The 27,500-nt window shown below is 41.8% G+C and overlaps 1 protein-coding gene across 1 annotated transcript in view; it reads right to left on the bottom strand.

Annotated features, from left to right (window-relative positions):
- The window catches only part of LOC123765332 (trichohyalin-like), a 65,529-nt gene that overhangs the window by 31,880 nt on the left and 6,149 nt on the right, over positions 1–27,500 (bottom strand). The window contains exons 2-3 of the mRNA XM_069335434.1: positions 23,642–25,261; positions 15,180–17,174 (exon numbers count right to left, since the gene is read on the bottom strand). Of these exons, the coding sequence (XP_069191535.1) occupies positions 15,180–17,174; positions 23,642–25,261 (3,615 nt within the window). The remainder of the gene's footprint in view (positions 1–15,179; positions 17,175–23,641; positions 25,262–27,500) is intronic.

Below are 27,500 nucleotides of genomic sequence, written 5' to 3'. Positions count from 1 at the left end.
CAACACCAGCAGTAGCACCACCAACAACACCAACAGTAGCACCACCAACAACAGCAGCAGCAGCACCACCAACAGTAGCACCACCAACAACAGCAGCAGCAGCACCACCAACAACACCAACAGTAGCACCACCACCAACAGCAGCAGCAGCACCACCAACAGTAGCACCACCAACAACAGCAGCAGCAGCACCACCAACAGTAGCACCACCACCAACAGCAGCAGCAGCACCACCAACAGTAGCACCACCACCAACAACAACAGTAGCACCAACAACACCAACAGTAGCACCAACAACACCAACAGTAGCACCACCAACAACACCAACAGTAGCACCACCAACAACAACAGTAGCACCACCAACAACAACAATAACCCAGCCTCTCCCATTAATAATAGCTCCAGCGGGCTCCCATTATCATTGCTCCCACCTGTTCCACACCCATAAATACTTCTGGTTAACCCTGCTGTTCTCCCAACCACCCAATCAAACTCCCTCAGTTCATTGTTTAGTTCACAAACTCAAACAAATGACCCTGGGTTCGAACCCCGGCCAGGGCGACACGTTAGTCCACATACCCTCGTTAATCTAGCAGTAATTGGTAGCCGGGAGTTAGAGACAACTGTCCTGGGTTGCAAATTGCACAAAAATATCAATGTTGGGAACAGTGATAAATTCCTTGTGAGCTGAAGAATATTTTTTTTTGCCAGAAACGACCTTAATATTGCTTCCAGGTCTCAGCCTATGCTCGTCTGAGGTGCAGCCGAGCCTGTCCTTAGGATATGATTGCCCGAGGGAAGAATTATCAGGGGGAAAGCACCAAGCCATTACGACTTTATAGCACTAGGAAGGGGTCAGGATAAGGATTTGGGATGGGACGGGGGGAAAGGAATGGTGATCAACCACTTGTGGACGGTCGGGGATTGAACGTCGACCTGCATGACGCGAGACCGACGCTCTACCGTCCAGCCCAAGTGCTTGAGCTATGCCTGCCCGAGCTGCTGGCGATCGTACAGACCATTCATAAAGTCTGCATACTATAAGCAGAATTTTCTCCTGTGTCTATCAACATTTGTATCTATTAGAATTTGGTGATTCGTTAGGCCTAGATTAGATTAAGTTTTGTGTCAAGGTTCTGTTGGAATTTATGCATATTTCTGAACCCGTCCTCATGCTAGGCTCGTTAAAGCGGCACCCGTATCCAGATCGCTTTCATTCACTTGAACATAATGTTTATTAAAAACTGCTTTGTTCTCATATATGTATAAACGAGCATTTGGCGGCTGGATTAACGAACATTTGGCGGCTGGATTAACTAGCATTTGACGGGTGCATTAACAAGCATTTGGCGGCTGGATTAACGACCATTTGGCGGCTGGATTAACTAGCATTTGGCGGCTAGATTAACGACCATTTGGCTCTTGTTTATTAGGACATTGGGTGAAAATCCTGCAAAATCCCTTTTATCTTGTCTTGATTCTCTCTCCTGGTTCCTGGACCTCATAACTGTTCCGTGTTGACAAGTTATTTCTGGGTAATGCGACCGTGGATTTAGATTTGTGGATTGCGCAATAAGACATAACTTTGTGTGATCAAATACTGAGCAGCGAATTTTGAGCCTTATACACACACTTGCCCATAAATCTTACACATTATGCTTGGACATAATGGATTCTTGAACCGTAGGTTTTATGCCAAAGATTTTAAAACTTCAGTTTTAAAACTTGAGACTTCATCCATGAATTTGGGCTTCGAAATATCAGCCTTAAATGTCGGAAAATCCGACACCATTTAATAATCATACAGATAATAACTGTATTACCAACAAGTTACCCATAGAAAACGTAACTTGTAGTGGAATTACCGTCTATAGAAAACGGGATATCATCACCACATACTATTATAATTCACCAGCTATTCTGCTGGGAATTGTTCTTAAATACATTAGTCTTTGGACTTTACCATCATAAAAACATCTTATATAAATTAACTTAATTATCAATATTAAAGTAGAGTAAATGTGACCCTTCTATCACTTTCTGAAATCTGGACAAAGTAGGCCAGGCGTCAGAGTGGGGAAGGAGGCAGCCATTGTTGTGTCACCTCCGAGACGAGTGGAGCAAATTCGGCTCCTATCATTCTGGACAATGTCGGCCAGTAACGTCAATAGAATGGAGTGTTAATCAGCCATTGTTTATATTGAGACCAGAGGCTCACACGGGAGCAAATACGGCTCCTGTTAAATTTACTTGGACGTAGTGTTATGGAAACCAAAGGTGTACCATTTTTCAACACGCTGTCTACAAATTCAAGTTAAGTGTCTATCCGAAACCCGTTTATCATTCATTTATGGCCATTAATGTCAGGATATAGGGTGATCCGGTTAGATCGCGAAATCGCCTCATACTAAAGGTAATTAAGCCAGGTCTTCAATGTTCTGTATAGTGTTTTCTCTGATATAGCTTGTCATATATAGGATTCTGGCTTCACAGCTAGCGCACTTTTGACAGGTCAAGACGAGGATGCAAGATTTTGTGCACCAGTTACTGGGTGATGGAAGCTGCCTCAAAGAGGATAATTTGGTGTCTACACCCTAGTTATACCTGGTGGACTAACCTGCTGTACTATAAGATAAGGAACCTCTTTAATGTATGTAGCTATTACTGTAGTTTGATTGGCTGCATATATATATATAATTTAATAACCCCCCCCTAATGTGTAGAGGATCGATTTGTGAGATTATGAGATTATTGCAGAAATACAGTCCACTTATCATTATACAAATTGCTATCGAAGTATATAAATTAACGTAAATATAAATTCATATAAATTAAATAAATATAAATCTCACAGGTCGGTTCCCACATTATTTGGACCTTCAGAACCGGATTATTTGGTCATCTTCGAACCGGATGACGGATTATTTGATCCTTTGAACCCACATTTGGTCATCTTAGTACCGGATGAACCAGTTAACCAGTGGATTCATTAAATAAACTAGTGCAGTGTTATTTAAACAAAGCCAGCCAGTCATAGACGGCAGCGTAGCCTCGAGGGAGCTCAGGAGCCTCCCTCAGCCCAGTTCAGCTTCGTCAGCGGTTTCATGCACACCCACAGATATTTGGTGGCGTGTTATTTCGTGAAATGACAGCGCTAATATTGAAGACAGCCTAATTAGTGACAGTGTCTTCGCGATATTGTTCACGGATTTCGTGGTGTTACATTTCGCGAGAGATTATCTACGAATTTTGTGGACTTTATTTCGCGAGGTCACTAATAATATTTAATACTTCTAGATAATATTAGAAGTTTCATAGAGGCTAATTAAGAGGCTATTATCAATAATTGTGTATATTATTTCTCCAAAATAGAGAATTATTTAATATATATTGCACTAGTGATCACAGTATAATATTTACTAATTGCCAACCCACAACAGGGTAGGATAAAACCATTGACTAGTTGAACTATTATTGTTCATCCTAGTCCCATTATTACAATAGTCAGTTGTACTATATTGAACAACCTAACACCATTAATGAATGGTCCAGACCCTATTTTGGGTGTAATTTTTATCAACTCGAGTTGAGTTGTATATATAATAATTTACTTATGATCATTACACCTTTGAGTGATTAATTAGTGTCTCTACCATCCTAGGGTGATATAGAAGAGCTAACCTAAAGGTACTTCCAGTGACACTGGTTTATCACTCAAATCATTAGTGTGTATGATTGTATATATATAATGTGTATTAATTTTAAGTGCTAACCTCTAGTAGAGGTAGGATTATTGCCTAGTGAGTTCAGAATTTACCCTAGGCTACCATTAGAGCTTGTTCAGTATTATGAGCAGCCCAAGTACAAGCCCCACAAGGCTTCTCCAACTAGCCAGTATGGATAATGCAGGGAGAATGAAAAGAACCCTTGCAGGTCTTAAAGGCCACTTAACAAGACAGATCAAGAAATGTGAAGATTTGTCACAACAATCTCAAGTTGATTATGCTGACCTGGAAAGCTATTATCAAGCAGCTGCAGGTAAATTTGAGCAAATCAAATGCCAAATGGCTGTCCTTGTGGGGGCAGACTACTACCATCGATTCATCGGTAGCCCTACTAAATATCAGGGCATAACCATGTTAAAGTCTGCAGGAGGTAAATTACTCTCAGGTCCAGTATCAAGCCTGAGGAGACCTATGCCTGCAGATAAACAATACCAATAGAAATCTAAATTTGTCAGCTGATTATATTTCTCCAGTAGCATTATACTAAGGAGATTACAGCTGACTATAGTAACAGAGGTTGATGTTAGTATCATCATTTGAAGCTGAAGATGAGTTCATGAGGCCTCAGTGGCAAATCAGTGAACAGTAGCCTAAAACAGCTACAAGTCACTGCGACCAATGTCACTGAACCCACTGCAGTCTCAGAACCATACTTTACTTTAATGATGAGCTATTCAATCTTCTGAATCAATTAACTAAATTAAACCCCAATAAATCTGATGACTGATTTGATACATTTATTATTTAATCAAGATGTATTCCATGGGCCTCAGTGTTTATATATCAGTGACCAGTTACCTGAAGAAACTTCAAGTTATATCTAATGTCACTGATCTCACTGCAGTCCCTGAATCATACTTGACTGTAGTACTTGATCACATTCAGTCTTCTGGGTTAAATAATATGTAATTAGGCTTGAATATTAGCCTTTCAAGAGTTGACAGGGAAATGAAATCGCATTAGACTTCTAACCCCTGCAACTCTAGTACGGGACATCCGTCCTGTACGAACAGACGCACAAATGTGTGATTACTAACTATAATTCGAAGGAGGAGTATCGGTGTTCGTCTGTTCTAAAGAGGACTTCGACCCGTGAGCAGCCCCCTGGGGAATTATGTCGGAAAATCCGACACCATTTAATAATCATACAGATAATAACTGTATTACCAACAAGTTACCCATAGAAAACGTAACTTGTAGTGGAATTACCGTCTATAGAAAACGGGATATCATCACCACATACTATTATAATTCACCAGCTATTCTGCTGGGAATTGTTCTTAAATACATTAGTCTTTGGACTTTACCATCATAAAAACATCTTATATAAATTAACTTAATTATCAATATTAAAGTAGAGTAAATGTGACCCTTCTATCACTTTCTGAAATCTGGACAAAGTAGGCCAGGCGTCAGAGTGGGGAAGGAGGCAGCCATTGTTGTGTCACCTCCGAGACGAGTGGAGCAAATTCGGCTCCTATCATTCTGGACAATGTCGGCCAGTAACGTCAATAGAATGGAGTGTTAATCAGCCATTGTTTATATTGAGACCAGAGGCTCACACGGGAGCAAATACGGCTCCTGTTAAATTTACTTGGACGTAGTGTTATGGAAACCAAAGGTGTACCATTTTTCAACACGCTGTCTACAAATTCAAGTTAAGTGTCTATCCGAAACCCGTTTATCATTCATTTATGGCCATTAATGTCAGGATATAGGGTGACCCGGTTAGATCGCGAAATCGCCTCATACTAAAGGTAATTAAGCCAGGTCTTCAATGTTCTGTATAGTGTTTTCTCTGATATAGCTTGTCATATATAGGATTCTGGCTTCACAGCTAGCGCACTTTTGACAGGTCAAGACGAGGATGCAAGATTTTGTGCACCAGTTACTGGGTGATGGAAGCTGCCTCAAAGAGGATAATTTGGTGTCTACACCCTAGTTATACCTGGTGGACTAACCTGCTGTACTATAAGATAAGGAACCTCTTTAATGTATGTAGCTATTACTGTAGTTTGATTGGCTGCATATATATATATAATTTAATAACCCCCCCCTAATGTGTAGAGGATCGATTTGTGAGATTATGAGATTATTGCAGAAATACAGTCCACTTATCATTATACAAATTGCTATCGAAGTATATAAATTAACGTAAATATAAATTCATATAAATTAAATAAATATAAATCTCACAGGTCGGTTCCCACATTAAATCCCTTGGCCTTAAGCCCAAATACTTGGGCTGGTCCGGATTAAGTAGTTGGGCAGGACATAACAAGACCTTCGGGATGGGGAAGCTCTAAGCCCAATCACTTGTGCTGGACGGTAGAGCGGCGGTCTCGTTTCATGCAGGTCAGCATTCAATCCCCGACCGTTCAAATGGTTGGGCAATATTCCTTCCCCCCGTCCCATCCCAAACCCTTATTCTGATCCCTTTCAAGTGCTATATAGTCGTAATGGCTTGGCGCTTTTCCCTAATAAATCCCTTCCGTTCCCCTGGTTTTAAATACCAAGTCTTCAGTCTTCAACTAACTAGTAGTTGTGTCTAGCAGGCTGGGTCACCAAGTTCCTTGACTGCCATATACTTATCCTCTGTCTGCAGCTGATTAATTAAAAATAGCAAAGTTAATCCAACACGACGATTAACGAGTAGTCAGAACGCTAATTGAAAATTCAAGCATGTGGAGCCTCAATCCTGGGCTGGTTTCCAAGTAGCGGGGATTTACATCTCTCTCTCTCAAGCTATGTAAACTGTTTTCTTAGCATGGGGCAAAGTGTAAACTCACTTGTGTGTGTGCTCTACTTGTCCTCTCAACTAAAAGGTCGCGTTTTTTACGTTAGAAAATCTCTTGGTTAACTAGAAAATGCTTTTGTTCTCATACATTTATTTATATAATTTTCCACTACTTAATGTGTGTTCAAATTTTCATTTTTTTTTCTAATATATGTCTGGAACTCCTAATATGCTAACCCCTTCCAGTTCCCACGACCACTAGAAACACTTATCATCAGGTAAATTAAGGTATAATCATAAAAAAAAACAGATATGTATGATTTGGCAAAAATTCAGTAACTCTGCTACGCGTACCGATAAATTGGGTTAATAATTAATACACTAATTATTCCTTTCATTACTTACGCATTTAACAACATTACTAGCGGGAAACATCCTAATTAAATTAGCAATAATTCAACTCGACTGGATTACGTAGAATACAACGTCACACGAGGCTGTTGTTAACTTAGTGGCTGTAAAGGAATTGCTTCCTTTTTATTTTCTATGTCCTGTATTGTTGGGTAGTTTGCGGAGGTCGAGTTTGTGCTCTTGGGCCCGCCTTTAATCAACGATTAAGTTAGCCGTCAGTTCATATACGACTCACTTGCTTCACTTGTCCTCAACATGTTTTCTGTTATATTTTTGTGATGCTATCTGTACTGTTATTAGGCTTTGAAAGGAAATATATATATATATATATATATATATATATATATATATATATATATATATATATATATATATATATATATTTCTCTCTGTCTCTCTCTCTCTCTCTCTCTCTCTCTCTCTCTCTCTCTCTCTCTCTCTCTATATATATATATATATATATATATATATATATATATATATATATATATATATATATTATATATATAATATATATATATATATATATATATATATATATATATATATATATATATATATATATAGAGAGAGAGAGAGAGAGAGAGAGAGAGAGAGAGAGAGAGAGAGAGAGAGAGAGAGAGAGAGAGAGAGAGAGAGAGAGAGAGAGAGAGAGAGAGAGAGAGAGAGAGAGAGCACTTGGAAGAGATCAGGATAAGGATTTGTGATGGGACGGGGAAGAGGAATGGTGTCGAACCACTTGGACGGTCCGGGATCGAACGCCGACCTGCATGAAGCGAGACCGTCGCTCTACCGTCCAGCCCAAGTGGTTGGGCTTAGAGCTTTCCCATCCCGAAGGTCTTGTTATGTCCTGACCAACTAGTTAATCCGGACCAACCAATCGGTTTACTGTCAGATGGGAAGACAAGAGCGATTAGTTAGGGTTGAAGAGTCCATTAGAGCTAAGACCTCTCTACCTCTCTGACTCAATTGCATTTTCAGCTTCCATTGGTTCCTACCATCGGGAAGTGTCTGACTTTGTCCTCCATGTTGCTTCCTCGGAGTATGTTGTTCACGGTGTCGCTACTCCAGTGTTGAGAGTTCGAGCCCCGTGTATCCCTGATGCCCCCTTCTCCTGGGTCAATACTGTGCTAATCTCTCGAGCTGCTCGGTTTCATCTGGCTGTTTACAGAAGGGCTTCCTGCTGGGGCTGTTCGAGGATAGGTCTCATATGTACTTGGGTATATAAGGGCTTCATACTGGGGCTGGAAGACACACACACACACACACACACACACACACACACACACACACACACACACACACACACACACACACACATCAAGTGTGTGTGTGTGTGTGTGTACTCACCTAGTTGTGCAGGCGATCAGTCACAATAACGTGGCTAAAGTATGTTGGTCTGCTCACCTAGTTGTGCTCGCGGGGGTTGAGCTCTGGCTCTTTGGTCCCGCCTCTCAACCGTCAATCAACTGATGAACAGATTCCTGAAACTACTGGGCTCTATCCTATCTACATTTGAAACTGTGTATGGAGTTCGTGTGCGTGTGTGTATGTGTGTGTGTTCAGGCTCATGTATGAATTCGCATCACCCTGGTGTTCGCGCATCTGTGCTCTTGCATGCGTTTATATGTGCATGTCTGTGTTTGCACGTGTGTTATTGACGAGGAGGCTTGTATGTTTCTGCCTGTGTGACATCATATATATGTGTGCAACTGGTGAGTTGCACCCAGGCGGTCAGTGCTGCTCCCAATACTGTTTCTCTAATATTCAGCTCTCGCGGCTGGCTGGCACGCCACCTGCCTCAAATCAAAACTATGCAGTTGAAGTCTTTACATAAATATTTCACCGTGTGAATTTGGGGCATTTCGAAAAGGTTTTCCAGTGACTCTTTCCTCTCCAGTCATCCAACTGGAGTCGGAATTTTTGGGTATTTTTGGCGGCTGCTTAAATGATAAAATACACACACACACACACACACACACACACACACACACACACACACACACACACACACACACACACACACACACACACACACACACACACACACACACACACACACACACACACACACACACTATGGGGCCTCGTAGCCTGGTGGATAGCGCGCAGGACTCGTAATTCTGTGGCGCGGGTTCGATTCCCGCACGAGGCAGAAACAAATGGGCAAAGTTTCTTTCACCCTAAGTGCCCCTGTTACCTAGCAGTAAATAGGTACCTGGGAGTTAGTCAGCTGTCACGGGCTGCTTCCTGGTGTGTGTGGTGTGGAAAAAAAAAAAAAAAAAAAAAAAGTAGTTAGTAAACAGGTGATTGACAGTTGAGAGGCGGGCCGAAAGAGCAAAGCTCAACCCCCGTAAAAACACAACTAGTAAACACACACACACACACACACACACACACACACACACACACACACACACACACACACACACACACACATTTCCTGGATTGTACTCGTATTTCCTGGACTGCCAAAAAGCCTTTGACACAGTACCCCATAAAAGGCTGTTAAAAAAGTTGTAGTATCAGGCAGGAGTAAAAGGTAAGGTGCTCCAGTGGATAAGGGAGTACTTAAGCAACAGGAAACAGCGAGTAACGGTGAGGGGGGGGGGGGAGACATCAGAGTGGCGAGATGTCACCAGCAGAGTCCCACAGTTCGGTTGATCATGTCAGCATTGTCAAAGACAAAGTAGAAGTAAATAGAGTTTAGCTGTTGCTAACAAATATTAAACATAGAGTCAGGTGAAGGTCTGAAACATAAATGCAGGCGATGAGTCACAATAACGTGGCTAAAGTATGTTGACCAGACCACACACTAGAAGGTGAAGGGACGACGACGTTTCGGTCCGTCCTGGACCATTCTCAAGACGATTGTGATGCAGCATAAATCTTTATGTTTTTACTCTCCATGAAACTATAGCTACAATTAGAGCCGACTTAAGCTGGTTAATCTAAGGAATATATTGAATGTTTTGTGTTACTAAGGAGAATGGTTAATCTAAGATCTTGGATGCCAACTACCCCGATGATTGATTACTTTGTTTTAGTGACGTCACTCGGTGTACAAGGAACACAATGCAGCAAGTAAAAAAAAATATGAAGCTTCCTTGTAATATTTTGTTTTTGTTTGCAAAGAAATTCTTGCTCCAGTCCGAAGCCTCTGGCTGGCTTACCATCCTTATAACTACTTATGCTTTTTACGTGTTAGAACATTGATAGATTTTTCTATTAGAGAAAATTTGAAATTTCAAGCACTTCAGTCTCAAACTACCGTACGAGTTTGAATTAATATAGGACTCGTACAAATGTAGACTACCTGAGTGCAATTATATCACTCAAAGGGTTCTTTAGGCACAAGATATAAAAATTCCTGGCTGACAAATTGTCGATAATGGCAAGCACTTCCTCCATAACAGAAATCACAAATTCTTCAGACTTTTTTAATGAGTCTTTGGACCTAAAGAGTGGTAGTATGAGGAGCTTTGATGAGATTTCTCTGCTCATTTTCCCCTCCTCATGACCTACTCATTTTCTTAAAAGGAAAACTACCCCTCTTGTAGCGTTAACTTTTGTGAGGAAGGAATTGAATATCCCTTGTGTAAGTTATCTTGAGGTTATCTTGAGTTGATTTCGGGGCTTTTTTTTTTTTTTAGTGTCCCCGCGGCCCGGTCCTCGACCAGGCCTCCACACCCAGGAAGCAGCTCGCAACAGCTGACTAACACCCAGGTACCTGTTTACTGCTAGGTAACAGGCGCATCAGGGTGAAAGAAACATTTTGCCCATTTGTCTCCGCCTCCACCGGGGATCGAACCCGGAACGTCAGGACTACGAATCCGAAGCGCTGTCCACCCAGCTGTCAGACGCCCTGGGATACGCCCGTCCCAGGCGTAAGTGGGATATCACTGAAATCAATGCTTAAATTGGTATCCAGATGCCTATCCCTTACACTGAAGCCTTCTCTATTGAAGATCAGCTTCCCTTAAAAATGCAACTTAGAATGTATAATATTTATGGTTTCTAGCAACAACAACAGCGGCTCTTTCCTGCACAATTGTACAGGAAAGATCGTCCCTTTCCACATTACTTCCCTCCACCCCCTACCCTTTCCCACCCAATAAGATGCTTCCACAACACCCTACGCTTCAATAGCAAACAGAGTACAATACCCTTATTAAGTCAAATTCATACTCTGGTCTAAGAGCGCTCCCTTTCTCAAACTACTGACTAGGATGGCTCCTTGCACCAGTTCTATGGTGCAGCTGCAAGTGCAGTTGTTGTGACAGCTGGAGATGGCTCCCATTTATACGAGATGGGAGCCTGTATAAACAACGAGCTTCTGCTCTTCAAAGAGAACTGTTTGCAATGCACCTTGATCTCAAACCAGTGCAAGATATATGCACACAAAACTGACATTAGTTGCTATAGCAACTATAGTTGCAAGTGACTCCTTGTCACCATTGACTGCACTCTGCTTCCAAAGGTATAACTCTAACGTGATTGTTTCTGAAGCTAAGCACAGATAAAAGGAAATAATTAATGAAGGAGTCAGAGTTTGTCTCTTGTAGTTTCCTTTCAATACCTGTCTCTGAATGCATGATGGAACTGACGAGTTAGGTAAAACATGGGCTCCTAAAGACGGAATTAGTTACCATCTTGGATTGCCTTTGGGCAGCCTGAAAACAGCATTATACAAAAGACTGTAACAAAATCTAGTAGACCTGAGGCAAAGTGATATTCACACCAATTGCTTCAGTTGTATTCACCTAGTTGTGTTTGCGGGGGTTGAGCTCTGCTCTTTCGGCCCGCCTCTCAACTGTCAATCAACTGTTTACTAACTACTTTTTTTTCCCCACACCACACACACACACACACACACCAGGAAGCAGCCCGTGACAGCTGACTAACTCCCAGGTACCTATATACTGCTAGGTAACAGGTGTATTAGGGTGAAAGAAACTCTGCCCATTGTTTCTCGCCGGTACCCGGGATCGAACCCGGGACCAAAGTGTTCTATCCGCTCAGCCACCCGCTCCCTAATCTCTGAACTCTGTTGTTATCATTATGTTATGCAGGAAAATCCGCTCATCTATGAAGCATCCAATAAGCTCAACAGACTTCTAGATATTACTACTGCTAAGCCTAGGCTCGACTGCAAGTATCTCTGAGAGTCTACATCACCTACAGATGTAGACTTTACTAAATGTAAGCTCTCTCAGCAGAACTAACCACATATTTTGCGTCACTATGCAATCTAATGTGAACAAATCGCATTGTCCAGAGATTACTGTCAATAGTACCCAAGAACTATGTGTGTTACGGCCTCACTTAGCCAGTAACCGGGTTCTTTATTTCAAACACTGTTACCCACAGAGATCACACTAACGTGATGCATCAAATGAACAAATCCACAAGGGCCGTGACGAGCAATCGGTTTCAACCCTTTTAACCCTGTCGTAGCTCAGTCGATTAAGGCAGTGTCTGGGATGCTCCCGAACGCAGGTTCGAATCCTCGTCACGGCCCCTGTGGATTTGTTCAACCATTGTATATGGGGACCATAGTGCCTCTTCTTAGTCAATCCCACCCCGAGTGCAGGCGATGAGTCACAATAACGTGGCTGAAGTATGTTGACCAGACCACACACTAGAAAATGAAGGGACGACGACGTTTCGGTCCGTCCAGGACCATTCTCAAGTCGTTTATGAGTTGACGTCGTCGTCCCTTCATTTTCTAGTGTGTGGATTGGTCTCCAGCCCTAGTAAGTTATTTGGAATTGGCAGTAATAATTAATGGGTCATAAACAACACTAACGAGAACCTTAACCAAGTGTATTTATTAAAAAAATATATATATATACATATGAGCATATCACATTGCTTGTGTCACTTTCAAACAGGACTCTAATACAATAAATTCTGCAATTTTCTTTTCCAGGCGAGTCCACCTCTTGTATCATACACCACTCAGGGTCCTCTCACTGAGCCTGTCTTCTGTGGTCCTCAGGCCGGCGTGTTCACCTTTCTCAGTACATCATGCGTCAGTAATACACTGTATCGTCACGGTGTATAAATCACCACTTCTACTCTCCAGCAACACACTGGCAGGGGTCTCAGGCAACACACTGGCAGGGGTCTCCAGCAACACTGGCAGGGGTCTCAGGCAACACACTGGCAGGGGTCTCCAGCAACACACTGGCAGGGGTCTCCAGCAACACACTGGCAGGGGTCTCCAGCAACACACTGGCAGGGGTCTCCAGCAACACACTGGCAGGGGTCTCCAGCAACACACTGGCAGGGGTCTCCAGCAACACACTGGCAGGGGTCTCCAGCAACACACTGTCAGGGGTCTCCAGCAACACACTGGCAGGGGCCTCCAGCAACACATTGGCAGGAGTCTCCAGCAACACACTGTCAGGGGTCTCCAGCAACACACTGGCAGGGGTCTCCAGCAACACACTGGCAGGGGTCTCCAGCAACACACTGGCAGGGGTCTCCAGCAACACACTGGCAGGGGTCTCCAGCAACACACTGGCAGAGGTCTCCAGCAACACACTGGCAGGAGTCTCCAGCAACACACTGGCAGAACTTCACACAGGCATATAACAAGCCTTAATTAACACACGGCCAGTACTTTCACCTCGAAAGTCAATTTGGTCATCAAGGGTACGTCGGTCCTATTAATAATACTGCTCAAGTATCACAGGCAAATCACTATCTACACAGACTCGGACACATGCTCCCACTGGAGCACGTCTTGAGTTGAGGACTGTCCTGGGTGAGCTGAGTCTAGTTGATTAACAAGACAAGCTACACTGGGATCAAATGCGATCACAACCTTCCACCGGGTAGCAGAAAATGAGGGTCTGGGGAGGGGGGATGCTCAACAGATGGCGCTGTCATCGTTCCACCTCCTAAACAAATTGTGGTCGGTGTTGCTCAACAGATGGCGTCGATATCGTCACAAAGTTCTTTAATTATTATGTATTGGTAGAAATCTTAACACAGTTTTTCATGACAAAGTTGGCAATCTTTTCTCTGTCTCTACACACACATATTATATATATATATATATATATATATATATATATATATATATATATATATATATATATATATATATATATATGTAACAAAGTTCAAATAAAGTAAATATATATATGTACATACTAAAGAATGGGGGTGGTAGGAGAAGATAATATTAGTGTTCAGTGAGACACCACAAGGTCTCCTCTGAATACTTTTTATTTTCTTCTCCGAGGCTATGGGTCCCCACATTGGCACCATAGGTGGTACCCTCACTTTTATATGTTAAAATATATATATCTATATATATATATATATATATATATATATATATATATATATATATATATATATATATATATATATAGTTACGAAACAGAGAAAAATCTATTGCCGCTGAACACTAATATTTAGGAGTTGCTCCCACATCTGCAATGTTTACACACATCAGCTGTTTGCATGACGTCACTCCCACATCTGCAATGTTTACACATACCAGCTGTTTGCATGACGTCACTCCCACATCTGCAATGTTTACACACACCAGCTGTTTGCATGACGTCACTCCCACATCTGCAATGTTTACACACACCAGCTGTTTGCATGACGTCACTCCCACATCTGCAATGTTTACACACATCAGCTGTTTGCATGACGTCACTCCCACATCTGCAATGTTTACACACACATCAGCTGTTTGCATGAGGTCAGTGCAAAGGATGTAAAGGTGCGTGCAACACGACAACGCACAACCAGAACACATTTATATCAATACTTTTTGTGTGTCAGTTCACGCTAAAATGTTTGCGTGACTACGCCTTCCATTTTAACAAAAAGAAACACAAAATCAACAAATTTCTTACGAAACCTATTCATCTTTCCTTAATCATTGCGGTATCATTGACATTTATTAAACAGCTTATAAACACTTCACAACCCATGGTTACCTTTATTATAAACAACCTTATGCTGCTTCTGAGCTCATGTTTGAGCTTTGAGCTTCTGAGCACTAGTTCTCTCTGGGGTACTAGTTCTCTCTGGGGTACTAGTTCTCTCTGGGGTACTAGTTCTCTCCGGGGCACTAGTTCTCTCTGGGGTACTAGTTCTCTCTGGGGCACTAGTTCTCTCTGGGGCACTAGTTCTCTCTGGGGCACTAGTTCTCTCTGGGGTACTAGTTCTCTCCGGGGCACTAGTTCTCTCTGGGGCATTTGTTCTCTCTGGGGTACTAGTTCTCTCTGGGGCATTTGTTCTCTCTGGGGCATTTGTTCTCTCTGGGGGTACTAGTTCTCTCTGGGGCACTAGTTCTCTCTGGGGCACTAGTTCTCTCTGGGGTAATAGTTCTCTCTGGGGCACTAGTTCTCTCTGGGGCACTAGTTCTCTCTGGGGCACTAGTTCTCTCTGGGGCACTAGTTCTCTCTGGGGTACTAGTTCTCTCTGGGGCACTAGTTCTCTCTGGGGCACTAGTTCTCTCTGGGGCACTAGTTCTTCCTGGGGTACTAATTCTTCCTGGGGCACTAGTTCTCTCCGGGGCACTAGTTCTCTCTGGGGCACTAGTTCTCTCTGGGGCACTAGTTCTCTCTGGGGCACTAGTTCTCTCCGGGGCACTAGTTCTCTCTGGGGCATTTGTTCTCTCCGGGGCACTAGTTCTCTCTGGGGCATTTGTTCTCTCTGGGGTACTAGTTCTCTCTGGGGTATTTGTTCTCTCTGGGGCACTATTTCTCTCTGGGGCACTAGTTCTCTCTGGGGTACTAGTTCTCTCTGGGGCATTTGTTCTCTCCGGGGCACTAGTTCTCTCTGGGGCATTTGTTCTCTCTGGGGCACTAGTTCTTCCTGGGGTACTAGTTCTTCCTGGGGTACTAGTTCTTCCTGGGGCACTAGTTCTCTCTGGGGCACTAGTTCTCTCTGGGGCACTAGTTCTTCCTGGGGCACTAGTTCTTCCTGGGGCACTAGTTCTCTCTGGGGCACTAGTTCTTCCTGGGGCACTAGTTCTCTCTGGGGCACTAGTTCTTCCTGGGGCACTAGTTCTCTCTGGGGCACTAGTTCTTCCTGGGGCACTAGTTCTTCCTGGGGCACTAGTTCTCTCTGGGGCACTAGTTCTTCCTGGGGCACTAGTTCTCTCTGGGGTACTAGTTCTTCCTGGGGCACTAGTTCTTCCTGGGGCACTAGTTCTCTCTGGGGCACTAGTTCTTCCTGGGGCACTAGTTCTCTCTGGGGCACTAGTTCTTCCTGGGGTACTAGTTCTTCCTGGGGCACTAGTTCTCTCTGGGGCACTAGTTCTTCCTGGGGCACTAGTTCTCTCTGGGGCACTAGTTCTCTCTGGGGCACTAGTTCTTCCTGGGGCACTAGTTCTTCCTGGGGCACTAGTTCTCTCTGGGGCACTAGTTCTTCCTGGGGCACTAGTTCTCTCTGGGGCACTAGTTCTTCCTGGGGCACTAGTTCTCTCTGGGGCACTAGTTCTTCCTGGGGCACTAGTTCTCTCTGGGGCACTAGTTCTTCCTGGGGCACTAGTTCTCTCTGGGGCACTAGTTCTTCCTGGGGCACTAGTTCTCTCTGGGGCACTAGTTCTTCCTGGGGCACTAGTTCTCTCTGGGGCACTAGTTCTCTCTGGGGCACTAGTTCTTCCTGGGGCACTAGTTCTCTCTGGGGCACTAGTTCTTCCTGGGGCACTAGTTCTCTCTGGGGCACTAGTTCTTCCTGGGGCACTAGTTCTTCCTGGGGCACTAGTTCTTCCTGGGGCACTAGTTCTTCCTGGGGCACTAGTTCTCTCTGGGGCACTAGTTCTCTCTGGGGCACTAGTTCTCTCTGGGGCACTAGTTCTTCCTGGGGCACTAGTTCTTCCTGGGGCACTAGTTCTTCCTGGGGCACTAGTTCTCTCTGGGGCACTAGTTCTTCCTGGGGCACTAGTTCTCTCTGGGGCACTAGTTCTCTCTGGGGCACTAGTTCTTCCTGGGGCACTAGTTCTCTCTGGGGCACTAGTTCTTCCTGGGATACGAGGACAAAACACTGGGATATGAAAACAAGCTCCTGGGATATAGATAAAAGGAACTGGGATATAAGGACATGGAGCTGGGATATGAGGACGGAGTGAGGGACCAGCACCCAGTGACTTGCATCATTGGGGGATCGAGCGTCGACCCTGCAACAAGCATGGCAGATCCTACAACATCTGTCATGCCTCTTGGGAGACTTTGCAGGATACAGATTCTCAACAGATCCTGATCCTGCAAGACATTGGATGGACCTTCTTGCAGAAGTTTAGCGTCGAGCCTGAAAAGAAACCTGGCCACTGGTCACTCTAACGCCTGGTCACTCTTAGAGCCTGGTCACTCTAACGACCAGACTAATTGCATAGTTAGTCACAGTAAAGCCATCAGCTTTAATTAATAAAATCTTCCAGTACAGATAAATGGACCTGATACATTTCACAAACTTTCCTTCCCTTAGAGCCTCAGTTGATGCGAAATATAAGAGACTGACCGTTGCAACTGAGGTGAGAAACAAAGCATTTGCAACAGCAGAGTTACTCTTTACAGAGATATTTTTTTCCCCGTTGACGATATTGATGCAGGAAAGAAATATGTATTGGATACATTTCGTTTAAATCTGGATACCATCAAAGACTGTCAAGCCTGACCCGCGGAGGCTGACCTTCATGTTCACGCGTCAGTTATAATGTATTGGGTTATAAAGAACTAGATTTTATATAATACAAATTAATGGCAGTAACATAAGGTTGTATATAATTGGGAATCTGGTTGATTAGGTTTGGTGGATGAAGCATTTTAGAAAGGAGTGGTTCAGATATATTCAGAGAGCGATGAACGCTGTTGAAGAGGAGTTCAGAAGTGATCATTTGTGGAAGAGGAGTTCAGAAGTGATCATTTGTGGAAGAGGAGTTCAGAAGTGTTCATTAGTGAACTGTGAGTCATTCATTAGTCATTAATTCTTAGCAACGGGAAAGGAGGTAGCGGGATTAGCTAATCACTTAGTTAATGGTTACGAATACGAATTGAGTGATTTAATGAAAGACGTCCCTAAATTGTCAGCCACTGGACGAGCTTTCAGAATGCAAGTAGAAACAATGAAGATTGAAGAAGAAACACAATTTTTGACTTGCTCAACCTAAACCATTTTCGGAAATAGCAAAAAATTCTATGAATATACTTATATGCTTTTTGTGTCGACATACATGTGTGAAGCAGGATTTTCAACACTCAGACTTTCCAAAACGAAAGCCAGAAAGTACTTAATAGCGGGTTATCTTGAGGTTATCTTGAGATGATTTCGGGGCTTTTTTTTAGTGTCCCCGCGGCCCGGTCCTCGACCAGGCCTCCACCCCCAGGAAGCAGCCCGTGACAGCTGACTAACTCCCAGGCACCTATTTACTGCTAGGTAACAGGGGCATTTAGGGTGAAAGAAACTTTGCCCATTTGTTTCTGCCTCGTGCGGGAATCGAACCCGCGCCACAGAATTACGAGTCCTGCGCGCTATCCACCAGGCTACGAGGCCCCTCGTACGAGGGTAATAACATATGTAAACCTATTTGTATAATTACTCCTTGTTTGATGAAGATCACTTTACTAAAGCAACATTGAAGAAAAAGCAAGAGAGGTCACTAATTACGAGTTTAAAAAAACACGTTAAAATCTTTAAATCAAAGAAAAGAATTTTTAAGAATTTTTTAAGAAGAATTTTTTAAGAAGAATTTTAATTTTTTAAGAAGAATTTAATTTTTTAAGAAGAATTTTTTAAGAATTTTTTAAGAAGAATTTTTAAGAAGAAATTAAATTAATTTTTTAAGAAGAATTAAATTTTTTAAGAAGAATTTTTTAAGAATTTTTTAAGAAGAATTTTTTAAGAATTTTTTAAGAAGAATTTTTAAGAAGAAATTAAATCAAAGAAAAGAATTAAATCAAAGAAAAGAATTTTCCCAATCAATTCGGAAAGATTGGGAGAGTTGTCTCTTTAATACTTTCAATTGTAAAAGTATTTTCAATAGAAACATTATTAAATCTGCATTAATACAAATCACAAAACCATAAAATATTAACATTAGAAATACTTTACATAAATATCCACTAGGAAAATGAAACGAAAATTCCAAAGTTTTCCTGTTTCGCGACATTACTAATGGTTTGTACAGTATGGATTCAGTTTTACTTGACCAGTTAAAATACGATCTGATAATATCATTAATACTCATATACAGGCAATGAGTCACAATAACGTGGCTAAAGTAAATTGACCAGACCACACACTAGAAGGTGAAGGGACGACGACGTTTCGGTCCGTCCTGGACCATTCCCATGTCGATTGTCTTGAGAATGATCCAGGACGGACCGAAACGTCGTCGTCACTTCACCTTCTAGTGTGTGGTATGGTCAAAATACTCATATATATACTCAATGATATATTAACGGTCGGTGTTTCTAAAATCAGATATTATATTCCCCACTCTGCTCTCCTCGCATTATACTATGCACTAATATATCCCTATCTTACATTCGGTATATGTGCATGGGGTTCAACCACTGCAAACTGCCGCAAGCCAATGATCACCCAGCAATAATTTGCTGGGTGATCTGGGTGATCATAACAATAACAAACTCTATTTTCAGACAACACACAGCCCCTCTGTTTAAATCCCTAAACATGCTAAACATAAACTCACTCCACACATTCTCTTGTGCTGTTTACATGTACAAAACCTAGTTCCTAAATGCAAATCCTGATTCAATACTCTTCCTTGACATATGTAATAGAACCCATAATCATAACACCAGAAAGAAATATATCAATTTTCTTAGAGAGAAACTAAATCGGTGCAAACATTCTATGCAAATAAAGGGATCTAGTCTATGGAACTCACTTCCTAACAAATTAAAAGGCTGTCTAATTTATGCCTTATTCAAAAGTAAAATAAAAAAGTACCTAATTTCATCCTAATAGTTTCCTACCTTGTGCTTCAAACTCGCACTGTATCTTGTGCTATTCACTCCCCCAATATATGTGCCTAAGCCACCTAAGCAACTTCACCATTGCTATCAATTGTGAAGTTGCTATCAACTGCTATCATCACTGCTATCAACTTATATCACAGTTGTTATGTTGAAAGCAAATTTTACTACAATGTACCTATGAATAAATCCTCAAATTATTCTACAATCTACCCGTTGATAATCCTCAAATTATTCTACAATCTACCCGTTGATAATCCTCAAATTTGGGACTAGCGAGAATAATCAAAGAAATCGTTGTATATTCAAAGGTAAATTAATATATTTTCTTATTAATCTGTCATTATTTTCATTACTCCAAGACGGGAAACATTTTAGGCTTTTCAAAGTCTCTCGGAAAAAGACTGGATTTTTTTATTGCTAGATGAGCGGAGGTATCAAGTGAGAGGAAACTTGCCCTTACGTCTCGGTCTCTCGTGGGGATCGAACCCGGAAAGGTTCCTAAACGTGTCCGTCGCAGGCATCGAACCCTGAACTTGTAAACCGACTGATCTGATCACCGTTTTGCATCTTTTTTTTTTCTACCGATAATTCTCTTTTCTTGCCAATTTTAACTTCTGTTTCAAACTTTCCTCATTTCTTTCCGCTTCTTTTAGATTAGTTTTTGCTTTATTCTCTCTTCTTCAATAACTTATTTTCATGGCATTTACCAGTCTCTCACTCACGCTTTCAATTAACCTTTGTCACTCTTTATCAAAGTCTATCTCACTCTGCCACACTCTGACATTCTTTGTCGTTCTCACTCTGCCACACTCTGACATTCTTTGTCGTTCTCACTCTGCCACACTCTGACATTCTTTGTCGTTCTCACTCTGCCACACTCTGACATTCTTTGTCGTTCTCACTCTGCCACACTCTGACATTCTTTGTCGTTCTCACTCTGCCACACTCTGACATTCTTTGTCGTTCTCACTCTGCCACACTCTGACATTCTTTGTCGTTCTCACTCTGCCACACTCTGACATTCTTTGTCGTTCTCACTCTGCCACACTCTGACATTCTTTGTCGTTCTCACTCTGCCACACTCTGACATTCTTTGTCGTTCTCACTCTGCCACACTCTGACATTCTTTGTCGTTCTCTTTATACTATTTCTAAACTGTATTTCGTTGGATCGTTTTTCCTGCAGTCACTTCTAGCATTTAAGATTTGCCAGCTGTTGCCCAATCCACTTGGGCTGGACGGTAGAGCGACGGTCTCGCTTCACGCAGCAGGTCGGCGTTCAATCCCAGACCTGTTCAAGTGGTTGGTTACCATTCCTTCCAAATCCTAAATCCTTATCCTGACCCCTTCACAGTGCTATATGGTCGGAATGGATTGGCGTTTCCCCTGATATTTCCCTCTCTCTACGAACTGCGTAGGCAAGAGCTTCTGTGTTTCTTAACGATGGTCTTTGTTGCAGTGTCGCTGCGTCTTGCACTCTGCAGTGTGTTGCAGACTTTACCCACGAATTAACTATGAAGCAATATCACAGCGTCTGCACTGTGTCGTGTCTGAAATATGAACAACTCTCTGTCTGTCTGTCTCTCTCTGTTCTACCATAATTGTTCCTTGTACTGTAGGTATAGGGGGTTTCCAGTACTGTTACTTTTAGTGTATTACCTGGCCGCTGTTTCGGCCAGGTAATTTACCTATTTACTGCTGGGTAAACAGGGGCATTCAGGGTCAAAGAAACTTTGCCGTTTGTTTCTGCCTGGTGTTTGAATCGAACCCGCGACGCAGAATTAAGAGTCCTGCGCGCTATCCACCAGGCTACCAGGCCCCCTAGAATACACACACACACACACACGTGTGTTTGTATGTGTGTGTGTGTGTGTGTGTGTGTGTGTGTGTGTGTGTGTGTGTGTGTGTGTGTGTGTGTGTGTGTGTGTGTGTGTGTGTGTGTGTGTGTGATTGTGAGTGTGTGTGTGTGTGTGTGTGTGTGTGTAGTCTTCCATAACTATGGGTGAGTACGTGCAAAATTAACGATCTATTACGGTACAAAAAAAAATTCAGCAAAATTAATTAAAAAATCTATCCACAAATATGAATGGAGTGAACAAGTCCCTCAACCAGAAAACACATTGATCCAAACTTATTTCAAAACACACAACATTTTCGCTTTACGAATTCCATTTTGACAATTCTATTAAAATTGCCGATATTTTAATCTAACATCATAATTTATCTGCCGGGTTTTGAACTTGTTTTCACTTCTTTCCAACTTAACAAAAATTCTTATCCCCATCATGATGATAAGGTTATCATTTTGATATCTTCGATAAGTGTTGATCTTTCTCGTGTTTACATTTTCAAGTTTACTCATTTTATCAATCTCTCATTTTCTCATTTATTCCTAATTTGACTTACTTGACCAGTTGTCATATTTTCGCTCTATTTAAGATCTTGAAAGAGATAATAGTGGTCTATTATTTCACTTCTCATCGCTATCAGTATCTTCCCCATTCGTAACACCCACAACTGCTCCTCTTTATATAGCTTTACGTACAGTCATATTAACAGGGACTCCAGTCACAGAGACTACTGTGTCAGACTACTGTGTCAGACTACTGTGTCTGACGTGTCACTACTGTGTCAGACTACTGTGTCTGACGTGTCACTACTGTGTCAGACTACTGTGAACAGTCACAGTTTAAGTCAGAAACGATGTGTGCAAACTCCTTCCATGTATATTATCTCGAGAACATGAGTATTATTCATACATATACATAAGCCCTTCAAACAATGATACATGAGCCCCTCAAACAATCTCTTCTGAATTTAACCATCAAACAATTAATTTTTGTCAATTATTAGGGCTCTGTTGGCTGTAATATTTTAATTGTTCTTTGCCTGCTTTGTTATGCCTTTTTTATATATTTAATTTTGATTTTCATATATATATATATTTTTTAACATTTGTAACTAGTTTGATAAATTTTTGGTCTTGATCGAATTTCACATTATTAATCCTTTTCTTCATTGCTCTCTGTTATCGGTTCTGTTCTTTAGTCATGAAGTTATTCATTTATAGGTTATTATTATCCGGCTTAATTCATTTCTATGGTATACAACATTCTTGAGCTTTAATATGAATATTCTTATATAAGATAAAGTTGAATTTACATCGAAATTCATTGTCATGTCACCCACTACTCTGTCACGACCCACGTACAGGTCATCCACGTCCCACGTACAGGTCACCCACCTCCCACGTACGTACGTCCCACCTACCTCAGGACTGGCGTCACGTCCATGGACAGCACATCTCCCATATAAAAACCTGCTGAATCTAACCTAACCTAACCTAACCTAACCTAACCTAACCTAACCTAACTTAACCTAACCTAACCTGCTGAATCTAACCTCCCAAGAATCTCTTTTTATGCTTCAAAATCAGCCTTACTGAAATCAGGGAATCAAAACGAACTTCCTTACACAATTTTTCCGTGTTATATTAAATCTGGTTATCCTGTTATCACAGTTCCTTATTTCCCTCCCAAATTTCGATGTTATGGCTTACTGTTAGATAACATTAAGTCTTAAACATCGTTTTACCAATGTTAGCTCCTAAATAGGATGTTTAAGGAAGTGTCAAGTGGTGCTTTGCGGGTTTAACAAACCCGCAAATAGGTTCTTTTAAGTGTTTAACAATGCAGCCCACATTGGTTTAAAGGTTCCTCAAAGCATCACCTGGTTGTCTAGTGCTCTCTGGTTCTCTAGTACTCTCTGGTTCTCTAGTACTTTCTGGTTCTCTAGTACTCTCTGGATCTCTAGTACTCTCTGGATCTCTAGTACTTTCTGGTTCTCTAGTACTTTCTGGTTCTCTAGTACTCTCTGGATCTCTAGTACTCTCTGGTTCTCTAGTACTCTCTGGTTCTCTAGTACTCTCTGGTTCTCTAGTACTCTCTGGTTCTCTAGTACTCTCTGGTTCTCTAGTACTTTCTGGTTCTCTAGTACTCTCTGGATCTCTAGTACTCTCTGGTTCTCTAGTACTCTCTGGTTCTCTAGTACTCTCTGGTTCTCTAGTACTCTCTGGATCTCTAGTACTCCCTGGTTCTCTAGTACTACCTGGTTCTCTAGTGCTCTCTGGTTCTCTAGTACTCTCTGGATCTCTAGTACTCTCTGGTTCTCTAGTACTCTCTGGTTCTCTAGTACTCTCTGGTTCTCTAGTACTCTCTGGATCTCTAGTACTCCCTGGTTCTCTAGTACTACCTGGTTCTCTAGTGCTCTCTGGTTCTCTAGTACTCTCTGGTTCTCTAGTACTTTCTGGTTCTCTAGTACTCTCTGGATCTCTAGTACTCTCTGGATCTCTAGTACTCTCTGACTCTCTAGTACTTTCTGGTTCTCTAGTACTCTCTGGTTCTCTAGTACTCCCTGGTTCTCTAGTACTCTCTGGTTCTCTAGTACTCTCTGGTTCTCTAGTACTCTCTGGTTCTCTAGTACTCTCTGGTTCTCTAGTACTCCCTGGTTCTCTAGTACTCTCTGGTTCTCTAGTACTCTCTGGTTCTTTAGTACTCTCTGGTTCTCTAGTGCTCTCTGGTTCTCTAGTACTTTCTGGTTCTCTAGTACTTTCTGGTTCTCTAGTACTCTCTGGATCTCTAGTACTCTCTGGTTCTCTAGTACTTTCTGGTTCTCTAGTACTCCCTGGTTCTTTAGTACTCTCTGGTTCTCTAGTACTCCCTGGTTCTCTAGTACTCTCTGGTTCTCTAGTACTCTCTGGTTCTTTAGTACTCTCTGGTTCTCTAGTACTCCCTGGTTCTCTAGTGCTCTCTGGTTCTCTAGTGCTCTCTGGTTCTCTAGTACTCTCTGGTTCTTTAGTACTCTCTGGTTCTCTAGTACTCTCTGGTTCTCTAGTACTCCCTGGTTCTCTAGTACTCTCTGGTTCTCTAGTACTCTCTCGTTCTTTAGTACTCTCTGGTTCTCTAGTACTCCCTGGTTCTCTAGTACTCTCTTGTTCTCTAACACACTCTGGTTCTCTAGTACTCTCTGGTTCTTTAGTACTCTCTGGTTCTCTAGTACTCTCTGGTTCTTTAGTACTCTCTGGTTCTCTAGTGCTCTCTGGTTCTCTAGTACTCCCTGGTTCTTTAGTACTCTCTGGTTCTTTAGTACTCTCTGGTTCTCTAGTGCTCTCTGGTTCTCTAGTACTCTCTGGTTCTCTAGTACTCTCTGGTTCTTTAGTACTCTCTGGTTCTCTAGTGCTCTCTGGTTCTCTAGTACTCCCTGGTTCTCTAGTACTCTCTGGTTCTTTAGTACTCTCTGGTTCTCTAGTACTCCCTGGTTCTCTAGTACTCCCTGGTTCTCTAGTACTCTCTGCCACTCAGTCTCTTCGGCTTTTTAAATAATTACAATTTCCTCTTCATAACTTTTATGGAACTTTTGTTTTCATTCCTTATATTTACTATTTTGACTTTTTGCTCAATAGAAAGTACTGATTGTAGTTTATTTTCCAATTTATCCACGATTTTCCTCCCAATATACACTTAACTTAATTTTATGATAATTGAAGTGGGAGAATGTACCACTATGCTCCACACTAACCTGACTGAAGGGTGAGAATGCCTCACTAATGCTCCAGGCTGACTTTACTAAGGGTTGAAAATGCCCCACTAATCCCCCAGGTGCCTTTACTCTACTTTACTCTTTACTTTACTAGGATCTAGATATAACAGATCAAGATGCTCTAGCATCACATCACACACTTTAAATGATTAAATCAAACTGAAAGCTTAGTGGAAAAAAAAAGATTCAAAATGTTGACTAAACCACACACTAGAAAGTGAAGGGACGACGACATTTCGGTCCGTCCCGGACTACTCTCAAGTCGATTGAAAATGGTCTAATTTTGATCTAAGGATCAAAATCTTTGACCTTTCGAGCATCTGTGATCTGAGTGTTACCTTTGGGAGTGCAAATGTTTATGTTATTATAAGACAATGAAAAGGAAAAGTATGGTGAGAAGTTATGAAATATGTTTAAATTTCATGAACATCTGTTAAATTTTCATCCAAAATGGTCAAGATAGCAAGCACGTGATTAATAACACATTAACAGACTTACAGACGTATTTGACTAACATTCTTACTCTTTCTTACTTTAGAGTAAGAACGAGATCGGAACGCGATGATGCCAACATAGAAAGCACAGCTTAACATGCCACTACACCTTATTAATCTTTGTATGTGCTTCATACCCTTTTCTCGCTTTATTCTTCATCCATTTACGCCTTACTATTCACCTATTTGTATTTGTCTGCACCTGACCTCCTATTTATATCAATCCAATATGCCCTGCACTGTCCCATCACTTGATACTGAACCATGTAGGTTCGAAACGTTGTATAAATTTATAATAAATGTAATACATTTTCCAGTTATTTATTTATTTTTATTCACCTCGAACGAAGATAACTTTTCGAGAACTCTTCTTCCAATTAAACCAAGATGCAAGGGCACTAATAAGAGGGATAGAAGCCCTAAACAAGAAAATAATAAATACAGAATATAGTCATATTTAATGAAACTTGTATAAATAAAACCCTGCTCTATGGTACCCAAGTACATGGGTACCATAGAGCAGAGGGTCTTAGTAGACATGGTCTTGAAACCTGCCATATACTGCAGGTATGTTGACGACATTTTTATGCAGGTACCTGATGTCAAACGTCTGCAGGAGCTAAAGGAGGCATTCGAGCAAAATTCAGTGTTAAGTTTCACTTATGAGATGGAGAAGGATCGGAAGCTGCCCTTTCTAGATGTAACAGTCACGGAAAGGAGCGGAGGTTTCCACACTTCAGTCTACACTAAGGATACAAACATAGGAATGTGCCTCAATGCCAACAGTGACTGCCCAGACAGGTACAAGAGGAGTGTTGTTAATGCTTATGTCGACCGTGCTCTCAGCCACAGCTCAGGATGGAAGCAAGTCAATGAAGAACTCTGTAGGGTAAGGCAGGTTCTAGTCAACAATGGCTTCTCTAACGGTTATGTTGAAGACATCATAAGAAGGAAGGTGAAACGCCATGCAACCTCTGAAGAGACAACTAACACATCACCTGTACCCCCTATTAGACTGTTTTTCAGAAACTTCCTTTCGACGGCTCATAAAACGGAGGAAAGTTTCCTGAAAGATATTATTAATAGGAACGTTATCCCCACAGACAAAAATCAGAAGATACAATTGCCAATTTACTACAAAAATAAGAAGACGGCCATCCTACTCATGAAAAACTCTCCAGACACCAAACAGAACGCCTTGAAAGAAACCAACGTCGTCTATGCCTTAACATGCCCAATTGGGGACTGTCACCCCCAAAGATCTCAGTATACAGGCAAGACAACAACGTCTCTTTCTAAGTGATTAACAATGCACAAACAACAGGGCTCCATTAAAGAACATATAATCTCCTCTCACAACCAGACCCTCAGCAGAGAAATCTTAACAAGCAACACAGAAATAATCGATAGATACAGCGATAGCAGGAGACTCGACATCAGCGAAGCACTACACATCAAAAAGTCAACACTAGCAATCAACAGCTAATTTACACATA

This window comes from Procambarus clarkii, chromosome 33 (genome assembly GCF_040958095.1).
Source record: "Procambarus clarkii isolate CNS0578487 chromosome 33, FALCON_Pclarkii_2.0, whole genome shotgun sequence".
Lineage (NCBI taxonomy): Eukaryota > Metazoa > Arthropoda > Malacostraca > Decapoda > Cambaridae > Procambarus > Procambarus clarkii.
This window is presented reverse-complemented; position numbering and strand designations above follow the sequence as displayed.